This window comes from Garra rufa, chromosome 8, assembly GCF_049309525.1.
Source record: "Garra rufa chromosome 8, GarRuf1.0, whole genome shotgun sequence".
NCBI lineage: Eukaryota > Metazoa > Chordata > Actinopteri > Cypriniformes > Cyprinidae > Garra > Garra rufa.
The window spans coordinates 6,544,178-6,571,694 of NC_133368.1; the positions used below are offsets into that span (position 1 = coordinate 6,544,178).

The 27,517-nt window shown below is 37.9% G+C and overlaps 1 protein-coding gene across 2 annotated transcripts in view; it reads right to left on the bottom strand.

Moving 5' to 3' along the window:
• Positions 1-27,517, bottom strand: part of pard3bb (par-3 family cell polarity regulator beta b) — a 456,057-nt gene that overhangs the window by 154,874 nt on the left and 273,666 nt on the right. For both annotated transcript variants that reach the window (XM_073845438.1, XM_073845437.1), the window contains exons 17-18: positions 9,909-10,118; positions 3,477-3,702 (exon numbers count right to left, since the gene is read on the bottom strand). In XM_073845438.1, coding sequence (XP_073701539.1) covers positions 3,477-3,702; positions 9,909-10,118 — 436 coding nt within the window. The remainder of the gene's footprint in view (positions 1-3,476; positions 3,703-9,908; positions 10,119-27,517) is intronic.

A 27,517-nucleotide genomic window follows, 5' to 3' on the forward strand; every position in this document is an offset into this window, starting at 1 on the left:
TGAACGACTGAGGTCACATAGACTATTTTATCAATGTCTTTACTACCTTTCTGGGTCTCGAACTTGCTAGTTGCTGTCTATTCAGGGTCAAAAAGCTCTCGGATTTCATCAAAAATATCTTAATTTGTGTTGCGAAGATAAACGAAGGTCTTAGGGGTTTGAAACAGCATGAGGGTGAGTAATTAATGACAGAATTGTCATTCTTGGGTGGACGGTCCCTACTATCTTTACTGTTTTAATAAACTGAATGCATCCTTAAGTGTATTAACACTCCCTGGACCTTCAAAAAGTTGACTTATGGAGAATTTCATTCGTCTATCAACACATTTTCAGTCTACTTAATCCGTGGATATTTGGCCTGCTCAGGGTGACAGGGCAATCTCACGGCAAAAGATTCTGGGTTATGTCAGCTTTGAGCGAAGGCTGTGTCACATTCTGTGGCAAGCGGCGTCACCGCAGAGCTCTCGAACCCACTTCTCTAATCCCTGTGGCCTGCCAAAAATAAATAAATAAAACTACGGCGGTTTTCAATAACCTTTACATTCCTCACCCCATCAACCACTGACAAGCCAACACATAAACGCTTATCTCCTCAGAACAACGGTGCACATTAGAACGATTGCATGGGCGCGGGAGGAGAGCTGGCCGCAGTGGGTGCACTGGCAGACTCTCGGAAGACACACGGAAGAGGAAAAACAGCGGGATCAGGCCGAGTCAGACCGAGTCGGATTAACAGAAGCAAGAGCCGTATCGTAGCCCGCACTTCCTGACGAGTCAAAATGGATCACCTTGAGAAAGACACCAGCTGAATCAAGTTCTCCGGCTGTTTTCCTCTCTCCGCTGTTTCTATTTCTCTCTCTCTGCTGGAGTATTCCGCATGTTGCTGTAACAGCATGGTGTGCTTTTCAGTTTTCCCGGCAGTCATCCAAATTAAAACAATTATAGAGCTAATTGCCCGTTAGGTGGAGCCTGCCGGGGCGTCCATGCTCTGATTTGTAGAATCACTCATGCGGGTCGTCCTCCACTGTGATGGAGCCGCCTGGTCTTGCTGGTGCCGGAGTCAGTGCAGGCCGGCCGGCAGGCCGATCGACAGGCAGATGGGCAGGGGTTGGCACAGGTGCCCACCGTGATGCAAATTAGGCCTGGCACTGGCACGGTGTGAAGACAGGGGAGATTGAGCTCTGTGACGTAGAGACGGCATGCCATATGGAGCTGAGGCTGACTGCTCTGTTTACCAGTAGTCGAAGTCAGTTACACACACGCAAGCGGGCCGAAACACTTTCAACTGTGAGCGTAAGCCAATAAAGCGTCCCAATAGCAGCTCGGGCCAAAATTCCGTCACACGACATGTGACCGACCAGCGACCCATTGCAGCAGTTTAACATGTGCGTCAAATCAACAGTCATCCATTCTGGACTTCACATGTGTGGGAGAATTTGTTAATCAAACCAGCCTTCATATGAGAATGAAAATCATTTACTCAACATTACATCACTCCAAACCTGTCTTTTTTCTTCAGTGGAACACATAACAATCACTCTTTGAATTAAATTACAATGAGTAGGGACTCAAGCAAGACCCAGAAACACAAAAGAAATGTTGTTATTAAAAATTTTAATTTATTTAATTTAATGAATTCATTTTAAAGTCATTATTTACTGATATTTATCCTTGAGCCCATGACAGAAGTAGTCCTATAGGATTCTTGAATAATCAGTTCTTTTGAACAAGGCTGTTAAATGATTAATCTCAATTATACTACAGGGCCGTTGAATGCTTGAATCTGATTGGCTGACGAACGTTCTAGAGGTGTGCATTATATTCAGGGAAACGCACGGCGAACGTAGTTCCAGGCAGCTTTAGACCGCAGTGCATGTCTATATCACTTCGCCATACGATTTCAGTTATTGCAAAGGTCCTTACAGCCCAAAACAGCAAAATAACTAAAACCCACAATGACACTGGCCAAACTAATAAATACAGTAAACATCAGGATAAAAACGACAGATTATTTCCATGTTTTTTTCCACAATATATTACGTTTTATTATGTACGGAAAGCACAAACTATTTCTCTCGCCCTCTCTCACTCACCTCACAGACGCACACACATAACGTTACAGTTTGCACTTGCGTTAGCATTCGCGCTAATATTGTTAGCGCTGCTCTGACGATTAACAACTTAAAAAACGACATGACAGCTCTCACAAGCGAGGTAACAACGGCGTGGTCTTGAAGAAAATGAACTTAAAGTTTAACTGTTAGTAGAGACGATGCTGCCAGTCCCCCTTGAGAGACACAGACGTGAGAGAGGTAAAGTCATACACTTAACGTTAGTTTTTCTCTCCCTCACTCTTTCTGTCTGTCTGCTTGTCTTTCGGTCTGTCTAAACTTCATTATTAACGGCATTATTTTGCTATTAACAGCCCAAGCGTCGTTACTAGTTCTAAAATGACGTTTTGGAACTAGCAACGAAGCTGTTGAATGAGCTGCGTAAGAAATTAATCCTACTCACAATAGCCTTTTAAGGATAAAAACGGGACGAATGTCTTGAAATATATCATTTGATCGATGTCTTGAGGTGTGGTAACTGTAGTATAAGCGGAATAATTGACTTCGGGCCGTAGAATTCTGCGAAAATAATGCACACCCGAGGTGTAACGGCCACTCCGCTTCGCGTCGTGACCGCATCACCACCTTGGGTGTGCATTATTTTCTAAGAATTCAACGGCCCGTCGTCAATTATTCCTTACTTAATCACTTCCAAAATAAAAGTTTGTGGTTACATGATATATGTGAGTACTGTGTATATGTATATGTATGTATGTATATATATGTGTGTGTGCATGTGTGTGTGTATATACATATATACACACATATATGAATACACACACTTGCATGTATATATTTAAGAAAAGTGTATGTTATGTAAACACAAACTTTTATTTTGGATGCGATTAATCGCGATTAATCGTTTGACAGCTCTAATTTTGAGTTTGATCTCTTTAAAGAATCAGTTGATCTGATTTATGAAACTGAAGTGTTGGTTTACTGAACTGACTCAATAGTCCAGTTGCAACAATAAATAGCTCACTGGAAGGATAACCAGCTAATTTGGTCTATTTATTACAATAATTTATCGAATGACTTTAGAATATAGTGTACGAGTCAAATTAATCTTTCATGATTTTTTTATGGTGCTTTTTGTCTTTTTGAAGCTTAAAAGCTTCAGTCTCCATTGTATTTGCATGAAAAAAAGAGTTAACAGAACAAATTTCAAAACAACATCTTTTGAGTTCCACAGAAGAAAGTACGTCATACAGGTTTTGAAAAGCATAAGGTTGAGAAAACTATTTGTTTTTTGAGTAAATTCATTTTCCGGTGAACTGTCCCTTTAAGAGAGACACAAAACAACAAAGACAGAAGAGGAGAGGGACAGACAAAAGGAAATATAAACACAAAGAACTGGGGTCTTGCCTCAGCAACCCGAATCCTTTCTTCTTGGTCTTCTTATCCAGCTCATCACCGACCTCCTCTGATTTCTTCTTCTCTTTCTCCTTTCCTTTGCTTTTCAACTTGTCTTTCTTCTTGCCTTTGGCCTTCTTCTTCTTGTCTTTCTTGTTCTCCTCATTATCTCCCGCACCTTGTCTAGAGGAGCCGCTGGCCGGAGTATCTCGTCCAGAGCTCTGGTCCGACCCCTCATCTGTTTCAATACAACAAGCATAACCAAAATTATATACATTACACATTTCTTCTTGTGTTTATATCCCATAAACTACACAAATATATCTACCATAGCAAAACCACAACTGGTTTTACAGATTTCTATATTCACACAGTATTTACCTTCAAACTGCCTATTCCTATTATAGCCTACATCTCAGTTAGAGTCGTGGAAATATAAAAGATCTCCTCAGAGATATTTTTTCAGCTAATCTGCCCTGGAGCATCAAAAAGTTGCTCACATTATCATAATCAGAAAGAAGGGATGTGGAAAAATGGATAGAGAGAGGGGGAGGAAGAGGACAGATAAGGATAGAAGAAGTGAAAAAAAAGAGGCTTGGGTAACTGAGGAACCTGCTGACATAACCATCTGTTACTGGCTATCCACTGTGGGGCACTGTGTGTGTGTGTGGCGATCAATCGCCGCTGCATTATGTGTCTGGTTTGTCAGATGGTAGCGGCGGTGCTGGGAGCAGATGTACGTTTACCAGGCCGCCTCAGAGAGCGTGTTAAAAGAGAGATGAGGAGACGTGCGAAAAAGCATCACTCTTTCATAAGCCTCACAGCGGCCATCTTACTAACCCTCCACTTGTAGCTCAGGGGAAGGTCCCGACAGCCCTGTACACTGCGATTTATTGATGGCTAGTTGCATCTTACAGGCCAAAATATGACAAGGGAAAAGACAAAGAAACTAGAGAGGGAAAAGACAAGAAATAGCTTGATTCGTAACCGAATGCCTGCAAGTAATGTTCAACCATTATGTTTTTCAATGGCCGATATTGATACAGCTGAGGTCAAAAATTTACATCACCCTTTCAGAATCTGCAAAATGTTATTTTACCAAAATAAGAGAGATCATACAAAATGGATGCTATTGTTTATTTAGTACTGACCTGAACAAGATATTTCACATAAAAAGATGTTTACATATAGTCCACAGGAGAAAATAGTTGCTGAATTTATAAAAAAATGACCCAGTTCAAAAGTTTACATCCCCTTGATTTTTAATACCGTGTTTTTACCTGAACGATCCACAGCTGTGTTTTTTGTTTAGTGATAGCTGTTCATGAGTCCCTTGTTTGTCCTGAACAGTTAAACTGCCTGCTGTTCTTCAAAAAGAACCTTCAGGTCTCACTAATTCTTTGGTTTTTCAGCATTTTTGTGCATTTATACCCTTTCCAACAATGACTTTATGACTTTGAGATCCATCTTTTCACACGGAGAACAACTGAGGGACTCATATGCAACTATTACAGAAGGTTCCAACACTCACTGTTGCTCCAGAAATTAAAACCATGCATTAAAAGCCAAAAAGAAGACAAAATAAGTTCAATTTACCCTGCTCTTTAAATTAAAAAAAAGTTTTCACCCCCCAGCTCTTAATGCGTGTTTTTTCCTTCTGGAACATCAGTGAGCGTTTGAGCCTTCTGTAATAGATAAGGCCTTTGAATATTGTCTTGGACAAATGATGGTTTTGGAGTCAAATAGTTTGAGAACCACTCATTTATTAATATATAGTGAAGGCCAAATAAAAGATTAAATGTATGTCACTTTTGAACGACTGTGTCATGAAAAAGGCCCTAACACCTTTCGCAAAAATAGTACTAAATAAAATATTACTTCATACAAAAAAAAAAAAAACACAAAAAAAAACGTGATATATATCAGAGTAAAACAACTTCTGTAAAGTAGGGCGGGATTTCACCTTTCGCCAGGAGTTTGATTGACAAGCGATATTACCAATCATAATGCCAATTTTTTTCTGACAAACAACCCAAATGCGAGAGTTAGATTAATGTCAATGGACTATGGTGTATTGTGGTCTTTCCACGGTTGAGACAACATAACTCCGACGTTCATTCATGTTTATTTCATGCTATAACTAATAGTAAAGAGGATGATCAGTTCACATGCCGCTTGAACTGAGACGATTGTGTTCTGATGCCACACATAGCAGAGCAAAGAGGACACTGACAATAAAAAAAAAAAAAAAACTGATGTGCACTGATAAATCATTTAAAATTAATACTTCAACATTTTGTAAAAAAAACTAAAATTGTCATTTTTGATTTCATGGTGACTTTAAGGAACTGAATTGTTATTCTTCCTTCACTATGCACTTGAGTAAGGCACTAACCCAAATTTGCTGTGGGTTAGAATTGTGCCTGTAACATCACATGGAATTGACCTCCAATACGGAACAGGAAAGTCATGAAAAATAAACTCAACTTGCTTTGGTTTGGCGGTGATAACAATACATTACATTCAATACAACTCTGAACCGCTTCCATCTTGAATATAGATAAACAAAATCAAACAAAAAGAAAAGCATGCAAAACTCTCTCTGAGCCTCGTCTACACGAACTTCAGCTATCGGGTTTGAGGACATGTCGGTTCTTCCGAGGCTTAGTTCAAGGCCAACAGCAGCATCCGTTTCCCCATGGCCTGATTTCTACACAAACAATTGCCGATCCGCTGTTTAAACTAGCATTGAAGCGGGTGGCTCGGTAATGACTGTACAGCCGCCCTATTATTCAGAGACACAGAGGAACCTCAAAGGCCCGCTCCAGCTCCCACTTCTCTAATATGCATCAGAAAACTCTTTTGTTCGGACCAGCGCAAAGGCTTATTGTAAATATCAATCCGCTGAACACAATGCCGGGGGAAAAAAAAACGGTGAGAAAGGATCAAGAAAAAAGAGAGATATTTCTCATCATGCTCACGTCTCAATATGAAAACGCTTTAAAAGAGCAGGGCTCGAGGACTTAGAGAGCAGTACCTATGCTCTGAAAGCCTTACATAATAAAGCTATAATGACACTGCTGTGAGCTCAAAGTGAAATAATGGAAACCATTTCAAAGGCAAATAAATCCCTTCCTTAAATGCCTCTCTGTTTATCATCCTCACTGATGTATGGCCTTTGATATTTATATGGTTTCTTCTTCATGTGAGAAGACGGCATCCTCTTATTTTTCTCCTTAGGGTGGTGGTGTCGTGGTTCAAGGCTTAAGGCTTGCAACAAGTTACATTCTCAACCACTACATACATCACATCATCCAAATATTTTGGATATATTATGCTCTGTTTAACACATTTTACTATGCTTAAATCCATTAAATCCATTTCTCCAAAATCAGCAAAAAAGCCAAAAAAGTAAGCAGACCTAATCTAGGCTTAATAATAAGTACCAGTCATTTCACTGACATGTAAAATAAAAGCAGAGTGTTTGATTCTGCCCATGAATATCTAGTTTAATGACTATGGGAAATATTTGCTAAATATCCAATTCCATAAACCTTTGGCATATCTAGTGATCAGTTCTTCCTCAAAACTGAAAAGATAAGCAGCACGACATTCTCTGGAAGACTGATCAAAATGCTTTGGCTCCTGAAGTTGTGTAGCAGCCAATCAAACTGTAACTGGCAATTTCCAGTCAACTCTTGCTTTTTGTATGCAATATACATGGAAACGTACTGTGGGCTGTCAGTGGATGCTGTCTGAGAATATCACTATTGTGCCCTTGAGCAGGGCACTTAACCCCAGGTTGCTCCAGGGGGATTTGTTCCTGTAATAAGCCAATGGTTCATGCCGTTCAATAGCGACTATGTGAATGTCACAAACTCCACCATAAATAAAGATTCTAATCTAAGCTGTTAAATCCAGCACCAAAATGATCATATAAGGGCACAAGGACAAAAAAAGGACTGAAAACTACAAAGGATGGAAATAATAGTGTGACATACCCTTAATGGATGTCCTTACAGGTTTGGAACGACGTAAGGGTGAGTAATTAATGAGAAACTTTTCATTTTTGGGTGAACTATCCCTTAAAGTATCCTACTCTTTCACAAGGGTATGCATGAATAGATTGATAAATGTATTTATATAATACTGCCCTCCAAAGGCAAAGCACAGTAACTACACATTTGGTCAAAATTTAGTTAAGGCTTAAAATGGACTTTGTGACAACTGTTTTGTCTTGTGGCATAGTCTTCCGGTTCAATTGTTTCCCTGGTTCAATTAATTTGTTCAGAGTAATGAGAGTGTCAACATGTTTGACTAGCTTGTGTAAAAACTTTAAAGGTATTTTTCTCAGTTTCAGTGTTGGCGTAGTTACTGCACTTTGCCTTTGGAGGGCAGAATGCATCTCTCTCTCTCTTACACACACACCAACGATGGCTGGTTAAAATGTGATGTTTAAACTCTTTTCTCTGAACACAGGCAGATTATTATCCCTCAACAGGGACGGTAATGAGAAGTGAGAAGAACGCTGTGTGCCTAATTACTGTCCTCAATAATTAGTAATAAGCTGCCGCTGTTTTCTTGACCAGAAGATCACGGTGTGCACACGTAAGCGTGTGTGTGGCATCTCCACATCGAGGTAAACAGCAGATGTAATCACACGTCAATGAGCAAATGAGTAAATAACCTGATAATTTGTGTTAATGAATTGTTTTGAAGCTATGAACTCATAACTAGGTCATCCCGAGTTGCACTATTGAACCACAACTTTTCTGAGAAAATCTTACAATGAAAAGTTTATCTTGATCTCCATGAATAGGGAAGTTAGATACTGCTTTGGGATGTGTGTGTGTGTGTGTGTGCATGAGACATGATCTTAAGTCTTCAGCTGTGCCGTATCTGTTCGCACTGACCATAATGAACAACCCCTCTCCTCTCTCACACTCTTTCCTTCTTTCGCCACATGTCTGTAGTCTGTCGTCTCACGGAAGGGCCAATTAGGCTGGTGTGTGGGAAGAGGAAGCACATGACAGGGACAAAGCCAAACACTTTACTCTCAATTACTCTCCCTCAACAGTCAATAAGGTATGTAGACTTATGGGAGTCTATGGGAATCAAAGTGAAATCTGGAACATATCAATCAGAATTATGAGATATAAACTCGCAACTGCAAGTTTTAAAGTACAAATTTTGAGGGGGAAAAAACCTTGCAATATCAAAAAGTCAGAATTGTGAGTTATAAAGTACAATTTCGAGGGAGGAACAAAAGACTAATGTGCTCTTAGAAATGCAAGTTATAAAATTGCAACTGTGAGTTATTAACTCACAATTGCAAGAAAAAAGTCAGAATTGTGAGTTTCTATCTTGCAAATTCTGACTTTTCTCAGAATTATGATTCATAAACTCGCAACTGCAAGTTATAAAGTACAATTTTGAAATAAGAAAAAAAGACTGATATGTTCTCAGAATTGCGAGACATACACATGCATGATATGAAGTCAGAATTGTGAGATAAACTTACAATTGCAAGAAAAAAAGTCAGAATTGTTAGATAAAAACACAAAATTCAGACTTTTTCACCCATAAATGCGAGTTTCTATCTCACAATTCTTTTGACCTTTCTTCTCAGAAATATGAGATAGAAACAACTGCGAGTTTTAAAGTACAGTTTTGAGGGGGAAAACAACTTGCAATTCTGGAGAAAAAAAAAAGGCAGAATTGCGAGTTATAAAGTACAATTTTGAAGGGAGGAAAAGAGACTGATGTGTTCTCAGAACTGTGAGATACAAACATGCAACTGTGAGTTATGAAGTCATAATTGTGAGATAAAAACGTACAATTCTGACTTTTTTCCCCCGTAAATGCTAGTTTCTATCTTGCAATTCTGACTTTTCTTCTCAGAATTTTGAGATATAAACTTGCAACTGCGAGTTTTAAAGAATTGCAAGTTAAGTAAAATTTTGAGGGAGGAAAAAAGACTGATATGTTCTCAGAATTGCGAGTTTATATCACACAGTTTTGACTTCATTTCTCAGAATTGTGAGTTTAAAAAAAAAAAAAATCTAAGAATTCTGTTTCATGGGTTCCACATAAATATAGAATTTTTTGAGCATCAAATAAGCATATAGAATGATTTCTGAAGGATCACGTGACACTGAAAACTTGGGTTATGGCTGATTGCTATCAGATTAAAATATATTTAAAGAGAAAACAGTTAATTTAAATGGTAAAAATATGTCATTTTAGACAAATAATAAACAAATGCAAATATATTACTGGCCCCAAACTTTGGGATAGTGGTAACATACATTTGTTTTTTCATAACAAATTTCCAAAATAATCAGAACTGAAAAACGCACAAAACAGTGCTGCTACTAAGGCAGAAATTACACATTGCACCTTTAAATCATGTGACTGTGTTGCTGCTGCATTGTGGGTGCTCACCATCATCATCCTCTGGTGGGCCGTCGTATGATTTGTCAATTGCTGCCCGGAAGCTCTCGTTGCAGCCACGCCCTCTCACCATGTGAGGGCGGGGCCTGTGGAAGGGTAGCAGCTCGTTTCTCTTGGCCTCCGTCATTGCAGTCTGAAGACTCTCTAGAGAACTGGACTTCTTCAGGCCTAGCATGGGTCCCAACTCCACACCACCACTCACTGACACAGAACAAAGAGGAGAAATAAATAAATATATAAATACATAAATACCTTATTACAGGGCTTGTCAAAAATCTTCTCACACATTTTTGCAATACATTTAATTAAAATTAAATATACAAACACCATTTAAGCGTTCTTTTTAGATCATCTATTTAGATCTATGTGATATTTTTGGTTTTCGTGTATTTGATATTAAGAATTTTAAGTTTTAAATTTTAAACTGTGTCATTGAAGCAATATACATATAATATTAAGATACTCAAAACTGACAGCATTTGTGGTATAAGGTTATTATTATGTGATTCTTACAAAATTATACTTATAAAAACTGAACTCAGCTGTAAAAACATATGTATTATTTGAGCTTTATACTACGGGGGCCGTTGAATGCTTGAATCTGATTGGTTGATGAGGAAATGCACGGCGAACATAGTTCTAGGCAGCTCTTGACAGCATTACATGTCTATTGCACTTCGCCACATGATTTCAGTTATTTCAAAGGTCCTTACAGCCTAAAATAGCAAAATAACCAAAACCCACAATGACACTGGCCAAACAAATAAATACAGTAAACACAATAAAAAAAATACAGATTATTTCCATGTTTTTGCCACAAATTTACATTTGTGTACAGAAAGCTCTATTTCTCCCACTCTTTCTCCCTTACAGATGTACACACATACAGTTTGCATACACGTTAGCATACACGCTAATGTTAGCGCTGCTCTAATCTAACTTAAAAGCTACATGACATTTCTCACAAGCGAGGTAACAACATTTTCCTAAAGAAAATGAACTTAAAGTTTCACTATTAGTAGAGATGCTGCTGTTGAACACTTTTGAGAGACGCACAGACTCACAGAGGTAATTCACAACCTTAATCTCTCTCTCTTTCCGTCTGTCTGTCTAAACTTCATCTGCTATCAACGGCTCAAGTGTCGTTACAAGGTCTAAAATGACATTTTGGAATTTGCAACAGAGGCGTTGGATGAGCTGCGTAAGAAATTGGACAAAACTGGACGAATGCCTTGAAATATAACATCTGATTGATGTGTTGAGGTGTGGTAACTGTAGTATAAGTGGAATAATTGACTTCAGGCCATTGAATTCTTAGAAAATAATGCACATCCGTTGTCAATTATTCCTTACATAAAGCAGGTTAAATCATTTTTACAGTCGTTATAGCGTTTAACATGTATGGCATTGTGAAACTGGATATATTATTACATAGAAAAGATAAGTGCCTTTTCCACATGTATTTTATGTTTTGTGGCTAAACCACTGAAAATTGTAATGTTAATCAACATTTTGCCACAAATGCTATTGACTGAGCTTAAAATGATAGTTGACCCAAAAATTAAAAAAATGTTTAATTAATTGCTCACCCTAATGTCATTCCAAATACGTTAAGACCTTTGTTCATCTTTGGAACACAAAATAAGATTTTTTGGATGAAATTTGTGAGTTTTCTGACCCTCCATAGAGAGAAATGTAACTGAAATGTTTCCAGATCCAGAAATACAGTAATGACATTGTTAAAATATTGTATGTGACATCAGTGGTTCAACCGTAATTTTATGAAGCTCAGAAATAATGACAACAGTTATTCTCTTCTGTGCCACCATCCTTCGCCATTATCAAGAGTACCATGATGCAACAAAGCCATTATTTTATTTTTTTCTTTATTTAATTTCTTTCTTTTTATTTATGCTACCATTCAAAAGTTTAGAGTCAGTAAGTTTCTTTGTGAAATAAAGTAATACTTCAAATCAGATAGGATACATTATATTGTTCAAAAGTGACAGCAAAGACATTTATAATTCTAGAAAATTTCTATTTCAAATAAATGCTGTTTACTGAACTTTATATTCACCAAAGCACCATTCATTAATTAAAAACAAAAAAAACATTAAAATAAAAAACTGTTTTTATGTCTGGGAACATTTCAGTTCAATCCCTGTGCTGCTACCTTGTCGTGGTGGGGTTGCTTGTGTGCCTCCGTGACTCTGAAGGCTATATCGGTGGGGGCTCATGCCCCCGGTAGGTCCAACCATGCCGGGCAGCAGCTGGCCCTCCAGGTTGGGGGTTGGGCATTGGGTTAACTACCCAACCCTGTAAAACACATTCTAGTTACAGAAACGCGGACGAAGAAAAACCAAATCACTCACATGGCCAAAGAGGGTGCCCCAGCAATGGGGACTATGACGCTTACCAGCCAAACCCGAAAGGGAGCTGGTAGGCTGAAACACCTTCTGACGCCAAGAAAACCCATAACCGTGGGGACATGGAACATCAGAACCATGTACCAGGCTGGCAAGGCTGCTATCATTGCCAAAGAAATGGAGCGCTACAACCTTACAGGCCTGGCAGAAACTCGATGGACACATTCAGGTGAGGTCAAATTAACCAGTGGCCAGTCTATTATCTGTTCTGGACATGAAGAAGAAACAGCAAGCCATACCGAGGGGGTGGCTATCATGATGACAAAAGAGACCAGGAAGACGCTAACTGCATGGAAACCCATCAGTTCTCGCATTATCTCAGCAACCTTCAACACTAGCAACAAGAGAGTGAAAGCCCACATCATTCAGTGCTATGCACCCACAAATGAAGCAGATGACGAGGCTAAGGAGAGGTTTTATGACAGCTTAAACCACCTTCTCAGTAATGTTGGAAACAGAGACCTCATTATTCTAATTATCCTCAATGCAAAGATTGGAGCCCAAAATGAGGGGTATGAGTCTGTAATGGGTAAGCATGGAGTGGGGACCATGAATGATAACGGCGAGAGGTTTGCTGAGACCTGTGTGAACAACAATTTAGTAATAGGAGGGAGTGTATTTCATTTCTTTCTTTTTATTTATGCTACCATTCAAAAGTTTAGAGTCAGTAAGTTTCTTCGTGAAATAAAGTAATACTTCAAATCAGATAGGATACATTATATTGTTCAAAAGTGACAGCAAAGACATTTATAATTCTAGAAAATTTCTATTTCAAATAAATGCTGTTTACTGAACTTTATATTCACCAAAGCACCATTCATTAATTAAAAACAAAAAAACAATAAAATAAAAAACTGTTTTTATGTCTGGGAACATTTCAGTTCAATCCCTGTGCTGCTACCTTGTCGTGGTGGGGTTGCTTGTGTGCCTCCGTGACTCTGAAGGCTATATCGGTGGGGGCTCATGCCCCCGGTAGGTCCAACCATGCCGGGCAGCAGCTGGCCCTCCAGGTTGGGGGTTGGGCGTTGGGTTAACTACCCAACCCCGTAAAACACATTCTAGTTACAAAATGAGGGGTATGAGTCTGTAATGGGTAAGCATGGAGTGGGGACCATGAATGATAACGGCGAGAGGTTTGCTGAGACCTGTGTGAACAACAATTTAGTAATAGGAGGGAGTGTATTTCCCCACAAGACAATCCACAAAACAACCTGGGTGTCACCAGATCATGTCACAGAAAACAAAATCGACCACATTTGCATAAACAAAAAGTTTAGAAGAACCATGGAAGATGTCAGGACAAGACGGGGGGCAGACGCAGCCTCAGACCATCACCTTCTGGTGGGGAAATTTAAACTGAGGCTGAAGAGATACCATCGTGCAAAGGGACAGAGAACAAAATACAACATTAACTACCTCAGTAATGCTCAAACCAAGAAAGAGTTCAGAGATACACTCTCAAAGAAAAATACAGAGATACAGCTTGGTCATAAAAAAGAATGGGAAAACTTAAAAACGGCATGGACCTCAACATGTGAGGAGGTCTTGGGGAGAAGACTGCAAAACCACAAAGACTGGATAACACCAGAAACCCTCAACAAAATCCAGCAGAGGAGACAGCTAAAGGAAAAAGTAAATATTGCAAAAACAAGATATGGAAAAACAGCAGCCTTGAAGGAATACAACCATTGCCACAAAGAAGTGCGAAAGAGCATCAGAAGGGACAAGAGATCACAGGTGGAAAGACTAGCTAAGGAGGCAGAACTCGCAGCATCTCAAAGAAACATGAAAGAACTGTACAACATCACCAGAAAATTGTCTGGGACACATCAAGAAAGCAATAAACCGATTATGTATAAGAATGGCATACTCCTTTCAAACCCCAGAAGAACAGCTCAATAGATGGGTAGAACATTTCAAAGAGGTTCTGAACAGACCACCACCAGCCGAGAAACCACACATTTCTATGGCGCAGACAAAGTTGAAAATCAAATGTGACAGACCAACAAAAGCTGAAATAAAAGCTGCAATCAAACAACTAAAACCAGGTAAGGCTGCTGGCCCTGATAACATTCCACCTGAAGCCCTCAAAACTGCTATGAACACATCCACCGACATGCTATACAGACTCTTTGGGAGAATTTGGGATGATGAAAAACTACCTACAGAATGGGCAGAGGGACACATAATGAAACTCCAGAGGAAAGGTGACCTAAGAAAGTGCAACAACTACAGAGGGATAACCCTACTCTCTGTGCCTAGTAAGATCTTTAACCGAGTCATTCTTAACCGTCTCCAAGAGGCTGTAGACAGCAGGTTGCGGGACCAGCAAGCAGGTTTCAGGAAAGATCGCTCATGCACAGACCATATAGCAACACTTCGCATCATCATTGAACAGTCTATAGAATGGAACACATCCCTATACATGAACTTCATTGACTTTGAGAAAGCATTTGACAGCCTAGACCGGACAACTCTATGGCAGCTAGTGGAACACTATGGAATCCCCACCAAGATCATAAACCTAGTTAAGAACTCTTATGACAGCACCTGCTGTAGAGTCATGCATGCAGGCCAGCTCTCCCAGCCCTTTGAAGTCAAGACAGGCGTCAAACAAGGATGTCTTCTCTCACCATTCTTCTTCCTCCTCGCTATTGATTGGGTCATGAGGGAAACAACAAAAGGCAAGAGAAACGGAATCCAGTGGACACTGTGGGAGCAACTGGATGATCTGGATTTTGCGGATGATATTGTTCTACTCTCTCACACACATTCACAAATGCAAGAGAAGACATACAGACTTGCACAAACTTCAACAAAACTTGGCCTTACCCCCAATACAACAAAAACAAAGGTGATCAAGATTCACTCCAAGACTAGCAAGCCCATTACCTTAAACAACGCTGCCCTATTGGAGGTAGAATTCTTTACCTACCTAGGCAGTGTGGTGGACATAACTGGAGGGACGGATGCAGATATTAGAAGCAGAATTAACAAAGCAAGAGTGGTATTCAACATGCTCAGAAATATCTGGAGCTCAAAGAACATCTCTACAACCACTAAGATACGCATCTTCAACTCCAATGTGAAACAGGTGATGCTTTATGGGTCTGAAATATGGAGAACAACAAAACACACAACACACAGGCTGCAAACATTCACCAATACCTGTCTCAGAAGAATACTAAACATCTGGTGGAAAGACAAAGTGAGCAATGTGGACTTGTGGAGAAGAACAAATCAGGATCCCATAGATGTACAAATACAGAAAAGAAAATGGAGTTGGGTTGGTCACACTCTTAGAAAACCTGCCACAGACATCACACGTCAAGCCCTGAGATGGAACCCTCAGGGGAAAAGGAAACGAGGTCGCCCCAGGAACAGCTGGAGAAGAAGTATAGAGGCAGAAATGTCTGAAAGTGGGCTGAACTGGGGAGAGATCGAACAGAAAGCCACAAAACAGAGTGAAATGGAGGTTGTTCGTCAGCGGCCAATGCACCCAAGAGGAGCAAAGGGCTTAAAGAAGAAAGGAGAACATTTCAGTTACATTGCTGTCTATGGAGGGTTAAAAATCTCTCAGATTTCATACAAAAAAAAATATTAATTTGTGTTCTGAATATGAGCGAAGGCTTGGAACGACATGAGGTTGAGTAATTAATTTTCATTTTTGGGTAAACTATCACTTTACCTTCTACTGAACCTGTAATATTTCTTTAACGTTTACTGAAAGAATGCTTGCCATTCAAAATACAACTGTCATCATGCAGCTCCATTTCTTACTTGCATTTATTTGTCATTTATGCAAAACCAAAGACATTAACCTAAACTCGAACTTTAAAACTATCATTTGCTGCCTAGCAAGCACTGGTAGCAGGAAACTAATACTCCAGCATCAGCGCTTTATGAAAGACTCGCTCATTTGTTTCTGTGCTAATCAAAGACGGTGGGTCAATAGAGACCACTGGAGCATTTCCCGAAGGCATTCTGGGAAGAAGACAAAGCAAAACGTTAATAATGTTTGAAGTGCCAAAGGTGGATCTTTATAAGACTGAGCATGTATGTGAGTGTATGTATGTGTGTTTGCGAGTGTGTGTTAAAATTGTAAACACTCTCTCTCCTCTAATGAAAATGACTTTTTAAACATGAGCCTCCACAGGGAATGATGGATGAGAGCTCAATCCCGGGACTCGTTTCTCCATCAATCAGAAGCACCATCTCTCTCTCTCTTTATCTCCCTCCTTTCCATCTCTGCATACCTCCATCCTTCCTTTGGTCGACCCCACCCTTCTCTAAACATCTCCTACACCCACAATCATTAGCTAAAGCGCTGCAGCTCCTAGAATGCATTCATGAATCAGGAAATCATTGTATCGACAGGTGGTGCGCCTCACTGGAATTCCAATCAGCCTGGCCTGCTGCCGGCACCGGCCCCTTTTTTTGTTTGGCTAATGGTCGTTTAAATGAAAGTGGAAGTGGGATCAGTCGTTTAATCTGTGTGGCCTCCAAACTGCCGGAGAAGGCCAGACGAGATGAGCCTGGCCCGGCCCAGCTGCACGCTTTCTGCTCTCAGGATTATGACACCAGAGAAATTTATGCACATATAATTTGGGATGTGGTACAGAGGGAAAGAGAGAGAGAGATGAGGAATGGGGCGCTGAGAGACAGGGAGATGAGGACACAGCTGGATGAGAGAGTCTCTATATAACATCACAACAGATGCCACACCTTGAAGTTTGACAGGAAATAAAAGTTCATGAAAGTTCAAAGGACGACAAAAGATTATATGTGCATATTTATGTCACATGCTGATTTTGAGTTGCCCAAAGCAATGCTAAATAAATACATGTATTAAAAAAACGGTACAGATGTCTTCATTTACGCACTACTTTTAAAAGTTTGCAGTCTGTAAATGTTGCAATGCTTTTAAAAGTAGTATCTAGTGCTCACCAAGGCTGAATTTATTTGATCAAAAATAAAGTAAAAATTCATATTGTGATTGGAAGCCTGTATCTGCCACTAAATACAAAATAAAACAAGTTTAGTGCAACTTTTTCTCACAATTCAGACTTTTTTTTCTCCCAATTGCGAGTTAATATCTAACAATTTTTACATTTTTTCTCACAATTCAGAGAAAATAAATCAGAATTATGTGATATAAACTCCCAATTGGGAGTTATAAAGTCAGAATTGCAAGATATAAACATACAATTCTGATTTTTTTTCTCAGAATCAAGTGATATAATCTCACAATAGTAAGAAACAAGTTTTGAGATTAAAAACGTACAATTCTGACAATTTTTTTTTCTCGCAAATGCGAGTTTGTGTCTCACAATTCTGACTTTTTCCTCGAGTTATAAAGCACAATTTTGAGGAGGAAAAAACTGTTCTCAAAATATATCCTTTTTTCCCCTCAAAATTCTACTTTATAACTCGCAAGATGTAAACTCACAATTGCGAGAAAAATTTCAGAATTGTAAGATAAAAAGTTGCAATAACATTTTTTTTAAGTTTACAATTCTGACTTTATAACTCACAATTGTGAGTTTATATCACGCAATTCTGACATTGCTTGACATAAACTTTTATCTTACAATTCTGAAATTTTCTCACAATTATGAGTTTACATCTTGCAATTCTGACATCTTTTTCCCACAAATGCGAGATTATATCTCACAATTCTGACTTTTTTCCCTGCAGTTTTGATTTTTTTCCCTGCAGAATTGTGAGATATAAATTTGTAATTGCGAGCTATAAAGTAGAATTTTGAGGGGGAAAAAAGGATATATTCTCAGAACTGAGTTAAAATAAAAAATACTTACTGAAACTTTTTATCTCACAATTCTGACTTTTTGTCTTTTTTGACATTTTTTCTCAGAATTGTGAGATATAAACTCACAATTGCAAGTTATAGTCAGAATCACGTGATATAAACTCACAATTGCGAGAATTTTTTTTTACGTTTTTACCTCGCAGTTAACTTTTTTCCGCGCAATTAATAGTTTGCATCTCACAATTCTGACTTTTTTCTCTAAATTTTGAGATATAAACTTGCAATTGTGAGTTAAAGTACAAATTTATTGGGGAAAAAAGACTGATATAAACTCAATTCTGAGAACATATCTTGAAAAAAAGTCAGAACTTTGAGATCACAATTGCAAGAAAAATGTCAGAATTGTGAGATAAAAAGTTGCAATTATCTTTAAAAAAAAATAAAAAATATTCAGTAGCGGAAACAGTTTTCCATAGAACTGTTTTCAATTTTAATATATCTTAAAATGTCATTTATTCCTGTGATGGCAAAGCTGAATTTTCTTCAGTGTCACATGATCCTTCAGAAATCAATCCAATGTGCTGATTTGGTATATTACATTGTCACAGTATGCCTTGCCAGGACAGAATTAGTTAACATGCCAGGGACTAGATCTTCTAGCTGAAGGATGGCACTTTAGAAATGACTATAAACTATCGCTTCCAGCCAACTGTCATACAAGTTCATGATTGACATTAACGTCAGCACGTTGTAAATCCTGATACAAGTGTCATGCGAGAAATGACAGTCCTCCGTGTTTCAGCATCATTTCTTATGTGAGCTTCAGAACGCACTTACATTATGTTTCACAACAGGCTGCATTCACATCAAGTGTGAACTTATGAATATTAGTATTTTCTCACGCACACCTATTATATGGCTTCAGGAAACACTGATTCATCACACGGGGTCATATGGATTACTACCGTGTTCACTTTGCGTGGTTCCCGTACTCATGCACTATATGGACTCACAGAGATGTTTTCAAGTAGTTTTCAAAAAAATATATAGTGTTCTTCCGAAGAAAATAAGTGATACAAATCTGGAATGGCATGAGAGTAAGAAAACTATGAGATAATTTTCATTTTTGGGTGGAGTATCCTTTTAAGTTTGAAAATGAGCATTAAGTACCAGGACACAGCCCTGAAAATGTTTGACATTTGCGGTTTAAGAATTATTTGAAAAAGCAAGTTTAATTCATCAGAAACGACCAAAGCAAACCACTCTTAAATTGGACTTTTAAGCACATGGTGATGGAGGATCATAGAGAAATGTTCATTAAGAGCAGTATGGAGCGTCAGTGAGTATGAGAGAGGTCTGCTACAGCTGAGCTCTAGACTCTCATCCCAGGACTGGATTTGTGTGAGAGGAGCTTTATAAATAGCAAGCCGCTGATGTACCAGCCAGCGTGACTGAAACGTTCTCTGTAAGAGCACAGTTCGTGTCACAAACGCAATTACTTCTGTCCCACGGCCTGCTGATGAAATTAAGCAGCTTTTGAGAGGCCTGTTCTCTGGAGGTCTCCAAAACACTCTGGGCTTGGATATGAGAGTCTAAATGTGTGTCCCAGGGTACAAGCGTGCTTGAATCAGACTTACATTCATGCTAAAAAAAAAGGAAAGGGCTTTTAATTGTTATCATCACCTGATTTAAAGGGACAGTTCACCCAACAATGAAAATTCTGTTATTAATTACTCACCCTAATGTCGTTCCAAACTCATAAGACCTTAGTTAATTTTCAGAACTCAAATGAAGATATGTTTTGATGAAATCCAAAAGCTTTTGGACTTCAATGGAACTGACAAGTTTAAAGCACAGAAAGGTAGTAAGGACCAGCGTTGGGAGTAACTAGAGTTGTCAAAAAGTACAGAGCTCTTCCATTTACATTTATCCATTTCCCACTCACATATTGTATTAGGGATCACCTGACAGATGCAGCTTTCAAACGCTCCGTTGTGCTTATGTGTGAGCGCTTGATGAGGAGCGTGCAGCATTGATCACTGTAGCCAATCACAGTCATATCTGGTGAGACGTGAACACTATGGCCAATCGGAGATGTTTAAAAATCGTCTCAACAGCGGGAAATTTATTTTTTTCAAAATTTCAGCACCGAAAGTACCAAACTACTTTTTGACAACTCTAGGGGTAACGCATTACGTTTTATTAAGTGACGCAAGTTACGTAATCAGATTACTTTTTCAAGTAACTAGTAAAGTAACACATTATTTTTTAATTTACGAGAAAATATTTTCTAAAAGTTACTTTTTTAAACAAGTAACACCAGTACACTGGGAGTAAGATGCTACTTTAGTTCAAGAATAAATGTGAACATGCATTAATTCATCTCACTCACAAAAAAACTGATTCAGTATTCCTCAAAATGAATAAAAACCGTAAAATGCAAATCAGAATATGACACAATCCTACAATATCCTTTATTTAATCCTATTTTATGAACAAGTGTCTTTGCTGCTGACCTTTGATGATACAATTCAACCATTCTTATAAAGCAAAAATTACGCAAGATAAACTAACATTAGATTTTCTTCTCTTTTTTTTATTGCTGAAGAGTGTTGAATTTTCTTTTTCTGCGTTCTGCACAGATGTGAATTTACTTTTCCTTTAGCCTGAGGCTTATTCATTTCGCTTTTACATTTGCCAAAAATAAAACTTTTTATATTAAAAAAAACAAACAAACAAACAAGCAAGATCTGACCATAATTTAAAAAGTAACACAAAAGGTAACATAATGCATTACTTTCCATAAAAAGTAACTAAGTAATGTAATTACATAAATTACGTAAAACACAGTTACTTTTTAAAGGAGTAACACAATATTGTAACGCATTACTTTTGAAAGTAACTTTTCCCAACACTGGCAAGGACATTGATAAAACAGTTCACGTGACATCACTGGTTCAACCTTAATTTTATGAAGCTACTAGAATACTTTTTGTGAGCAAAGAAAACAAAAATAACAACTACATTCAACAAATTCTCTTCTGTGTCAGTCTTCGACAGACGTTAATGAGAGAACCACGACGCAGACATTTGTGACCTTGGACCACAAAACCACTCATAAGGACATCGATGTATGGTTTGTTAGGATAGGGCAATATTTGGCCGAGATACAACTATTTGAAAATCTGGAATCTGAGGGTGGAAGAAAATCCAAATATTGAGAAAATTGCCTTTAAAGTTGTCCAAATGAAGTTCTTAGCAATGCATAGTAAGTTTTAATAATACGTTTTGATACATTTACAGTAGGAATTTTACAAAATATCTTCATGGAACATGATCTTTATTTAATATCCTAATGATTTGTGGCATAAAAGAAAAAACGATCATTTTGACCCATACAACGTATTTTTGGCTATTGCTACAAATACATCCGTGCTACTTAAGACTGGATTTGTGGTTCAGGGTCACATTTAACAAAACGCATTGATTCAGGATGATGGAACTTATTTTCGAGTTCTAAGACTCATTCCTACCATACTCTTTCACCTATATAGATAATATCTGCCCTAAAGCACTGCCAAAATGACCCACGAGTGAAAAACATATTTAACAGACACTGTAAAGAGAGGGCCATTTGGAGTCTGACACGCCAAAGATGAATCACCTGTGGTGGAAGTTAGGAGAAGAGAAATGTGGAGCGTATAATCGGAAAGGTCAGCTGTCTTAGTGTCACTTGTGTTCTCCTGTCACACTCAGAAACACTTACTCTCGGTTCATAAGTGCAGGGTTCAGGAAGCAGCTTTCTGCGAGTTATACTCCTACATACCTCATGTACCCGAGTCTGTCAATCAAACTCAATGGTGTATTCAGGCAAGAAGATAGGATAGAGACATATACACCAGTTACAGTTCAGACGCTCTCTGACATCCTACACACAGTAAACCTGTTCTCCGCCGACCCGTCTGGCATCCATCACCACAGCGCAGGTATTAAAAACCTGTAATCCTGGGCTGTTATGATATTTTCGCAGCGGGAGATGTATGGCTTTGATAATTGCCTACGGCAGACTTTTAAAAGGCATCTCATAATTACGGTTCACCTTTATTGGGTTAGCGTGCGTAAGGGGGTGTAGCAGGGGTCGCTGGCTTTCGGAGACTGATGGCTGTGGGTGGAGGGGTCTGTCACTTTTTGAGTGCAGGGTGATGGATGGTCACTTGCACTGGTAACCAGCACACACCATTAAAGCTCGCCCTCATACCAGCACGAGACAGAGAAAGCCTCCCAGCCAGAGCTTTCATCTTATTTTGATGTAATAAAGACTGTATCGATCAATCAGAAACTCATTATGAGCCCGATCACTGTAGGCAGGGCTGGTTTTGAATGTGAGAGTGTGAGTGTCGGGCCCCACGGATCTGTGAGTGTGAGCTGAGCTGACTGAACGTGTCACGAACACAAGGACAAGTGGAGGAACACATATGACAGGACTCAAGATCAGTGCTTCTCAACCAGGGGGCTGAGGCCCGATAGTGGGTCTCAGAAAACTTCCAAGGTGGCTTAAAATGATTTAAAATAAGATTAACTACTTACACTACCAGTCAAAAGAACTGTAATATTTTTCATGTTTTTTAAATACGCCTCTTCAGCTCCCCAAGCCTGCATTTATTTGATCCAAAGTGCAACAAAAACAGTAACATTTTTTATATATTTTTACTATTTAAAAAATAACTGTTTTCTATTTGAATATATTTTAAAATGTAATTTATTCCTGTAAATTATTAGCATCATTACTCCAGTCTCCAGTCAGTGTCACATGATCCTTCAGAAATCATTCTAAGTGGGAATGAAATTATAGAAATGTATACTTTTTTTTAGGAAGAATGCTTTAAATTGATCAAAAGTTATGATAAAGACATTTATAATGTTACAAAAGATTTCCATTTCAGATAAATGCTGTTCTTCTAAACTTTCTATTCACCAAAGAAACCTGAAAAAAACTCTACTCCACTTTTTTAACATCATAATAGTAAATGTTTTTTTTTAAACAGCAAATCAGAATATTAGAATGATTTCTGAAGGATCATGTGACACTGGAGTTATGATGCTAAAAATTCAACTTTAAAATCACAGGAAATATTTAAATATTTAAATATTTAAATATTATATCAGAAATATTTTACTGTTTTTGTTGTACTTTGGATCAAATAAATGCAGGTTTGGTGAGCCAAAGAGACTTCTTTAAAAAAAACATTAAACATCTTCTTTTTAAAAACTTAAAAAAAAAAAAAAAAATCAAGATATTTCTTACTTTAATTAACCTCCTGAACAACATTTTTTTTACTTTACAATATTAATTTACATGTTTACTTTTGTAATGAATAAACAGTACCATCCATTCTAAGGTTAGTATTGTTTTTTTTAATCAAAAGGGACAGTTAAGACATTTATAATTACAAAATATTCTATGTACTGTATATTCTAAATATACTATACACATTCTATATAGATAAAATCTACACATTTGTAATTATAATAATAAAATGTGTTTCAAATGTTTAATAATATGCAATAATTGCATTTAATAATATTACTGTTTTTTCTTTAGTTATGACCAAATAAATGCAACCTTGGTGAGTTTGAGTGTTTTTTTTTTTTGTAGAAATGTAAATAAATAAATACTTCCTCAAACTTTCAAAGGCTATATATATATATATATATATATATATATATATAAGATTGATAACTATTGTTTCAGAATCAAATATTAATTAAAATTAGATGAACACTTCAGTGCACCGAATAAGAAGTCTTAGCTTAGACTTAACTATAAAGACGTGATTAATTAATGATTCACCACACATTTGGATTCCAAATGCAGCTTTGGTCTCTGACTAACAGTGACTAACGAATTGTTTTTGCAAGCGCTTGGTCTATTACTGATCTTTTTAGTCCCAGTCTGCAGCAAACATAACTGAACAATCACATGAACACAAAACACGCCAGCACCTTTGCAATCAACTGAGACTAACAAAGATGAGCGGATAAAAGTTACATACCAGAAGAGGTGACTTCATCATTTATTTGGATGTGTCTAAACTCATCCAAGTACACCTAGGGAAATGCACTAGCACACACAGAGAAACAAACAGATGGCTTTCTACAGCGCAAATTAATCTATCAATTCCAATCAGCGAAATATGGCAGCTTTCAACTTGAATCAACAACAAACTCCCTCTCAATCGTGTACAGAGATTAGTGTGCGGGAACACGCAAATGAGACAGAGAGAGAGAACAGTGTGGCATCGGGGCTCTCAACAGGCCAGCGCTTGGCAGCGACTTGTATGTTTTTCAAAGTCAAAATTACACAAGAGACGCATCAGACAATGAGCAGCACACTCGCACTCACCACAGCCAAACTTCAGAGGAGTTTTGCATAAACTGCTCAAGGCTGATGATTTGAGCATTTTCTCAAAGTGTTGTTTTGGTTTTATCAAATTAAAATTGTGACCATTCTCAATTCTCTATTGAGACATACATCCAAGTGATGGGTGGAACTTGATTTTGTCCAGTGGGAATTGATTGGATTGTTGGATGATAATTGTTGCAATCATTTCACATGAGTGACAGGGTGCTGGAACGGAGGGATTGAAACTCATCTGGCCACTGAACAACTTTATAGCCCATGCAGTCCAACATTTCATGAAAAATAAGAATTGTCAGTTTTGATTTCATAGTAATTCAGGGTTAAATGCAGTGGTGTCAAAAGTATTCACATTCATTACTCAAGTAGAAGTATAGATACTAAGATTTAAAAAGACTTTTGTAGAAGTTGAAGTATCAACTCAAGCTTTTTACTCAAGTAAAAGTATAAAAGTACTGGTTTCAAAACTACTTAAAGTAAAAAAGTAAAAGTAATGTAAGGAAAAAAATGCCATTAAGGACAAAAGCTTAGGCCGCGCCACAGGGGCCTATTGTGCACTACCCCACCTCCCCAAAAAACATTTCTAAAGGCCATAGTGACTATGTTATATTAAATGTTAATGTTGAAAAATTTGGAATGCACTAGGCTACCTGTTTTAGCTGCATATACATTTTATTACAATGCAAATACATTAAAGAACCATAAATGTGTACTACTGAGCATTAACATGTTTCATGGAGCGGAAGATATGATGATTAGTTGCTGCCTATAAGTATTGTTATCGCAACATTGTCAGTCGCGTTGTCAATCGCAAACGTTTATTTATTCAAACGTCTTTCTATCAAACTACCTACTATAGCTTCATTTGCAGAAGATGAAGAGAAAGCACCCGTTTGATAAATAAGCAAGTAGTAGAGAAATAATAACTTGTAAGAAATAATCTTTTTTGAGTAATGACCCGAACACTCGCTATATCCTTGCTGGAGTGTAGGGCTGGACTGGGGTTAAAATTTGGCCATGGACAAATCCAGCCCATCCAGCCCACAAGTTCCCCCGTGAGTTTTGTTGGATTATAGGGCCTTTAATTGAAGTAAATAAATGAATAAAACAGGACAGAATCAAATAATGGTAGATACTGAATTCAAATGCAACTTTTATTAATAATTTATAAAATTAATAATGCATTTTTGTCACATAGAAATGCATGCAGTAAAGCATTGATTTTGAGCTAGAATGCGGGACTTTTATTGCTAATAAATTCTGTAAAAATTACTTACTTTTGGAGAACACAAAAGATATTTTGTAGAATGTAAACAAACATATTCGTTTACCCTTGATTTCTACTCTATAGACACAATTTTTGAATTTCTCAAAGTATCTTCTTTTATGTTCCACAGAAGAAAGAAGTTCATACAGGATTGAAATTACATGATGTTGAGTAAATAATGACAATTTTTATTTTTGGGTGAACTGTCCCTTTAAGAACTTTAATATGTGTAGTAAACACCTCATTTATATAAGGCACTGATATTTATCTTTAATCAGGCTCTTACTGAATTAACATTTTACTCCAATTAAAATGAATTACAACTTAATATTTAAAAAGAAAGAAATTATTGCTTAAAATCCAGATATTAACTGACTAGTATTAGTAAGATGTCGTCACAAGAATAAAATTACAATGGTTATGTTTTTTAAATAATTCATAATAATAAACTATGAAATTTTTAATAAAAAAATGACAGTAATTATGTATTGACGTTTATCACTTTACCTCCTCATGCAGCTGTTTTCAGCAGCCCAGCAGATACAGAACCTTTAATGTTCTTATACCACACAACTGCCTAACACAATTCTGTGTTAAATCTGAATGCGTCAAGCAACTTCAACTTGCGCTATTTATCACTTTGCATCGCGCTGTGCAGGTAACTGATTCCGTAACTTCACACTTTTGGGCTATTTGCAGTTTCGAATGTCATTTAAAATAGCGCATAATATGCGGGAGGTCTGCCTCTCTTCGGCGATCGGCCCACTACTCCACCGGCCCACCGGGAATGTCCCGGTTCTCCCCGATGGCCAGGAGTGTGACGTGATTTGTGTCATGTCACGTGCAGGTGTGATGGATCGTGTACAAACCAATAGGGTGTCGGAATAGTATATGTTTATACTTCTCATCCAACCACAACCAAATTCACTCTATGTGGATGGCGCGATATATCTGGATAGTTTTTTTTTTTGAACGATGACATGAATGAAAACTAGCCGAAAAGAATAGGAGAGTAACGAGTCTATTTTTAAAATGTAAGGAGTAGAAAGTACAGATAATTGCGTGAAAATGTAAGGAGTAGAAGTAAAAAGTCGTCTGAAAAATAATTACTCCAGTAAAGTACAGATACCCAAAATTTCTACTTAAGTAAGGTAACGAAGTATTTGTACTTCGTTACTTGACACCTCTGGTTAAATGTAATGAGGGACAGAAAAGTGTTGTGTGACACACACACAAAGAGAGAGAAGATCTGCTCTGGAAGGATATGACTGCTGGAGAGAAACACAGAGATGTAAAAGCCTGATGTTTGTTAAAGAGGAGGTTCTGGAAAGCATCCCAGCTCCTGACTGAGTGATATATGGAGAGAGGGAAACCACTCAATGAGAGCCAAAGAGAGAGAGAGAGAGATCTTTGTTTTAGACAGTAAGCATTTATCTGTCTCTCAATCAACACACCTGCCTGCCTGTCTCTCAGTGTGTGTGTGTGTAAGTGAGAGAAATCTCCTGACTCAGTCTTTGAACATTTAGAGGTGCTGGAGGTGAGGAGACACAAACACAGTTTGAAAGCGCCTGTTCAGCACACATGCCCTAAAAACATTTACATTACTGTATAATACAGTGCTTCTCAGCGGTTTTCTTCAAGAATCAGACTATGATAATATTACACATGGAACAGAAACCAAACTAAATCAGTTTATTGTACCTATTTTTAAGTCATATC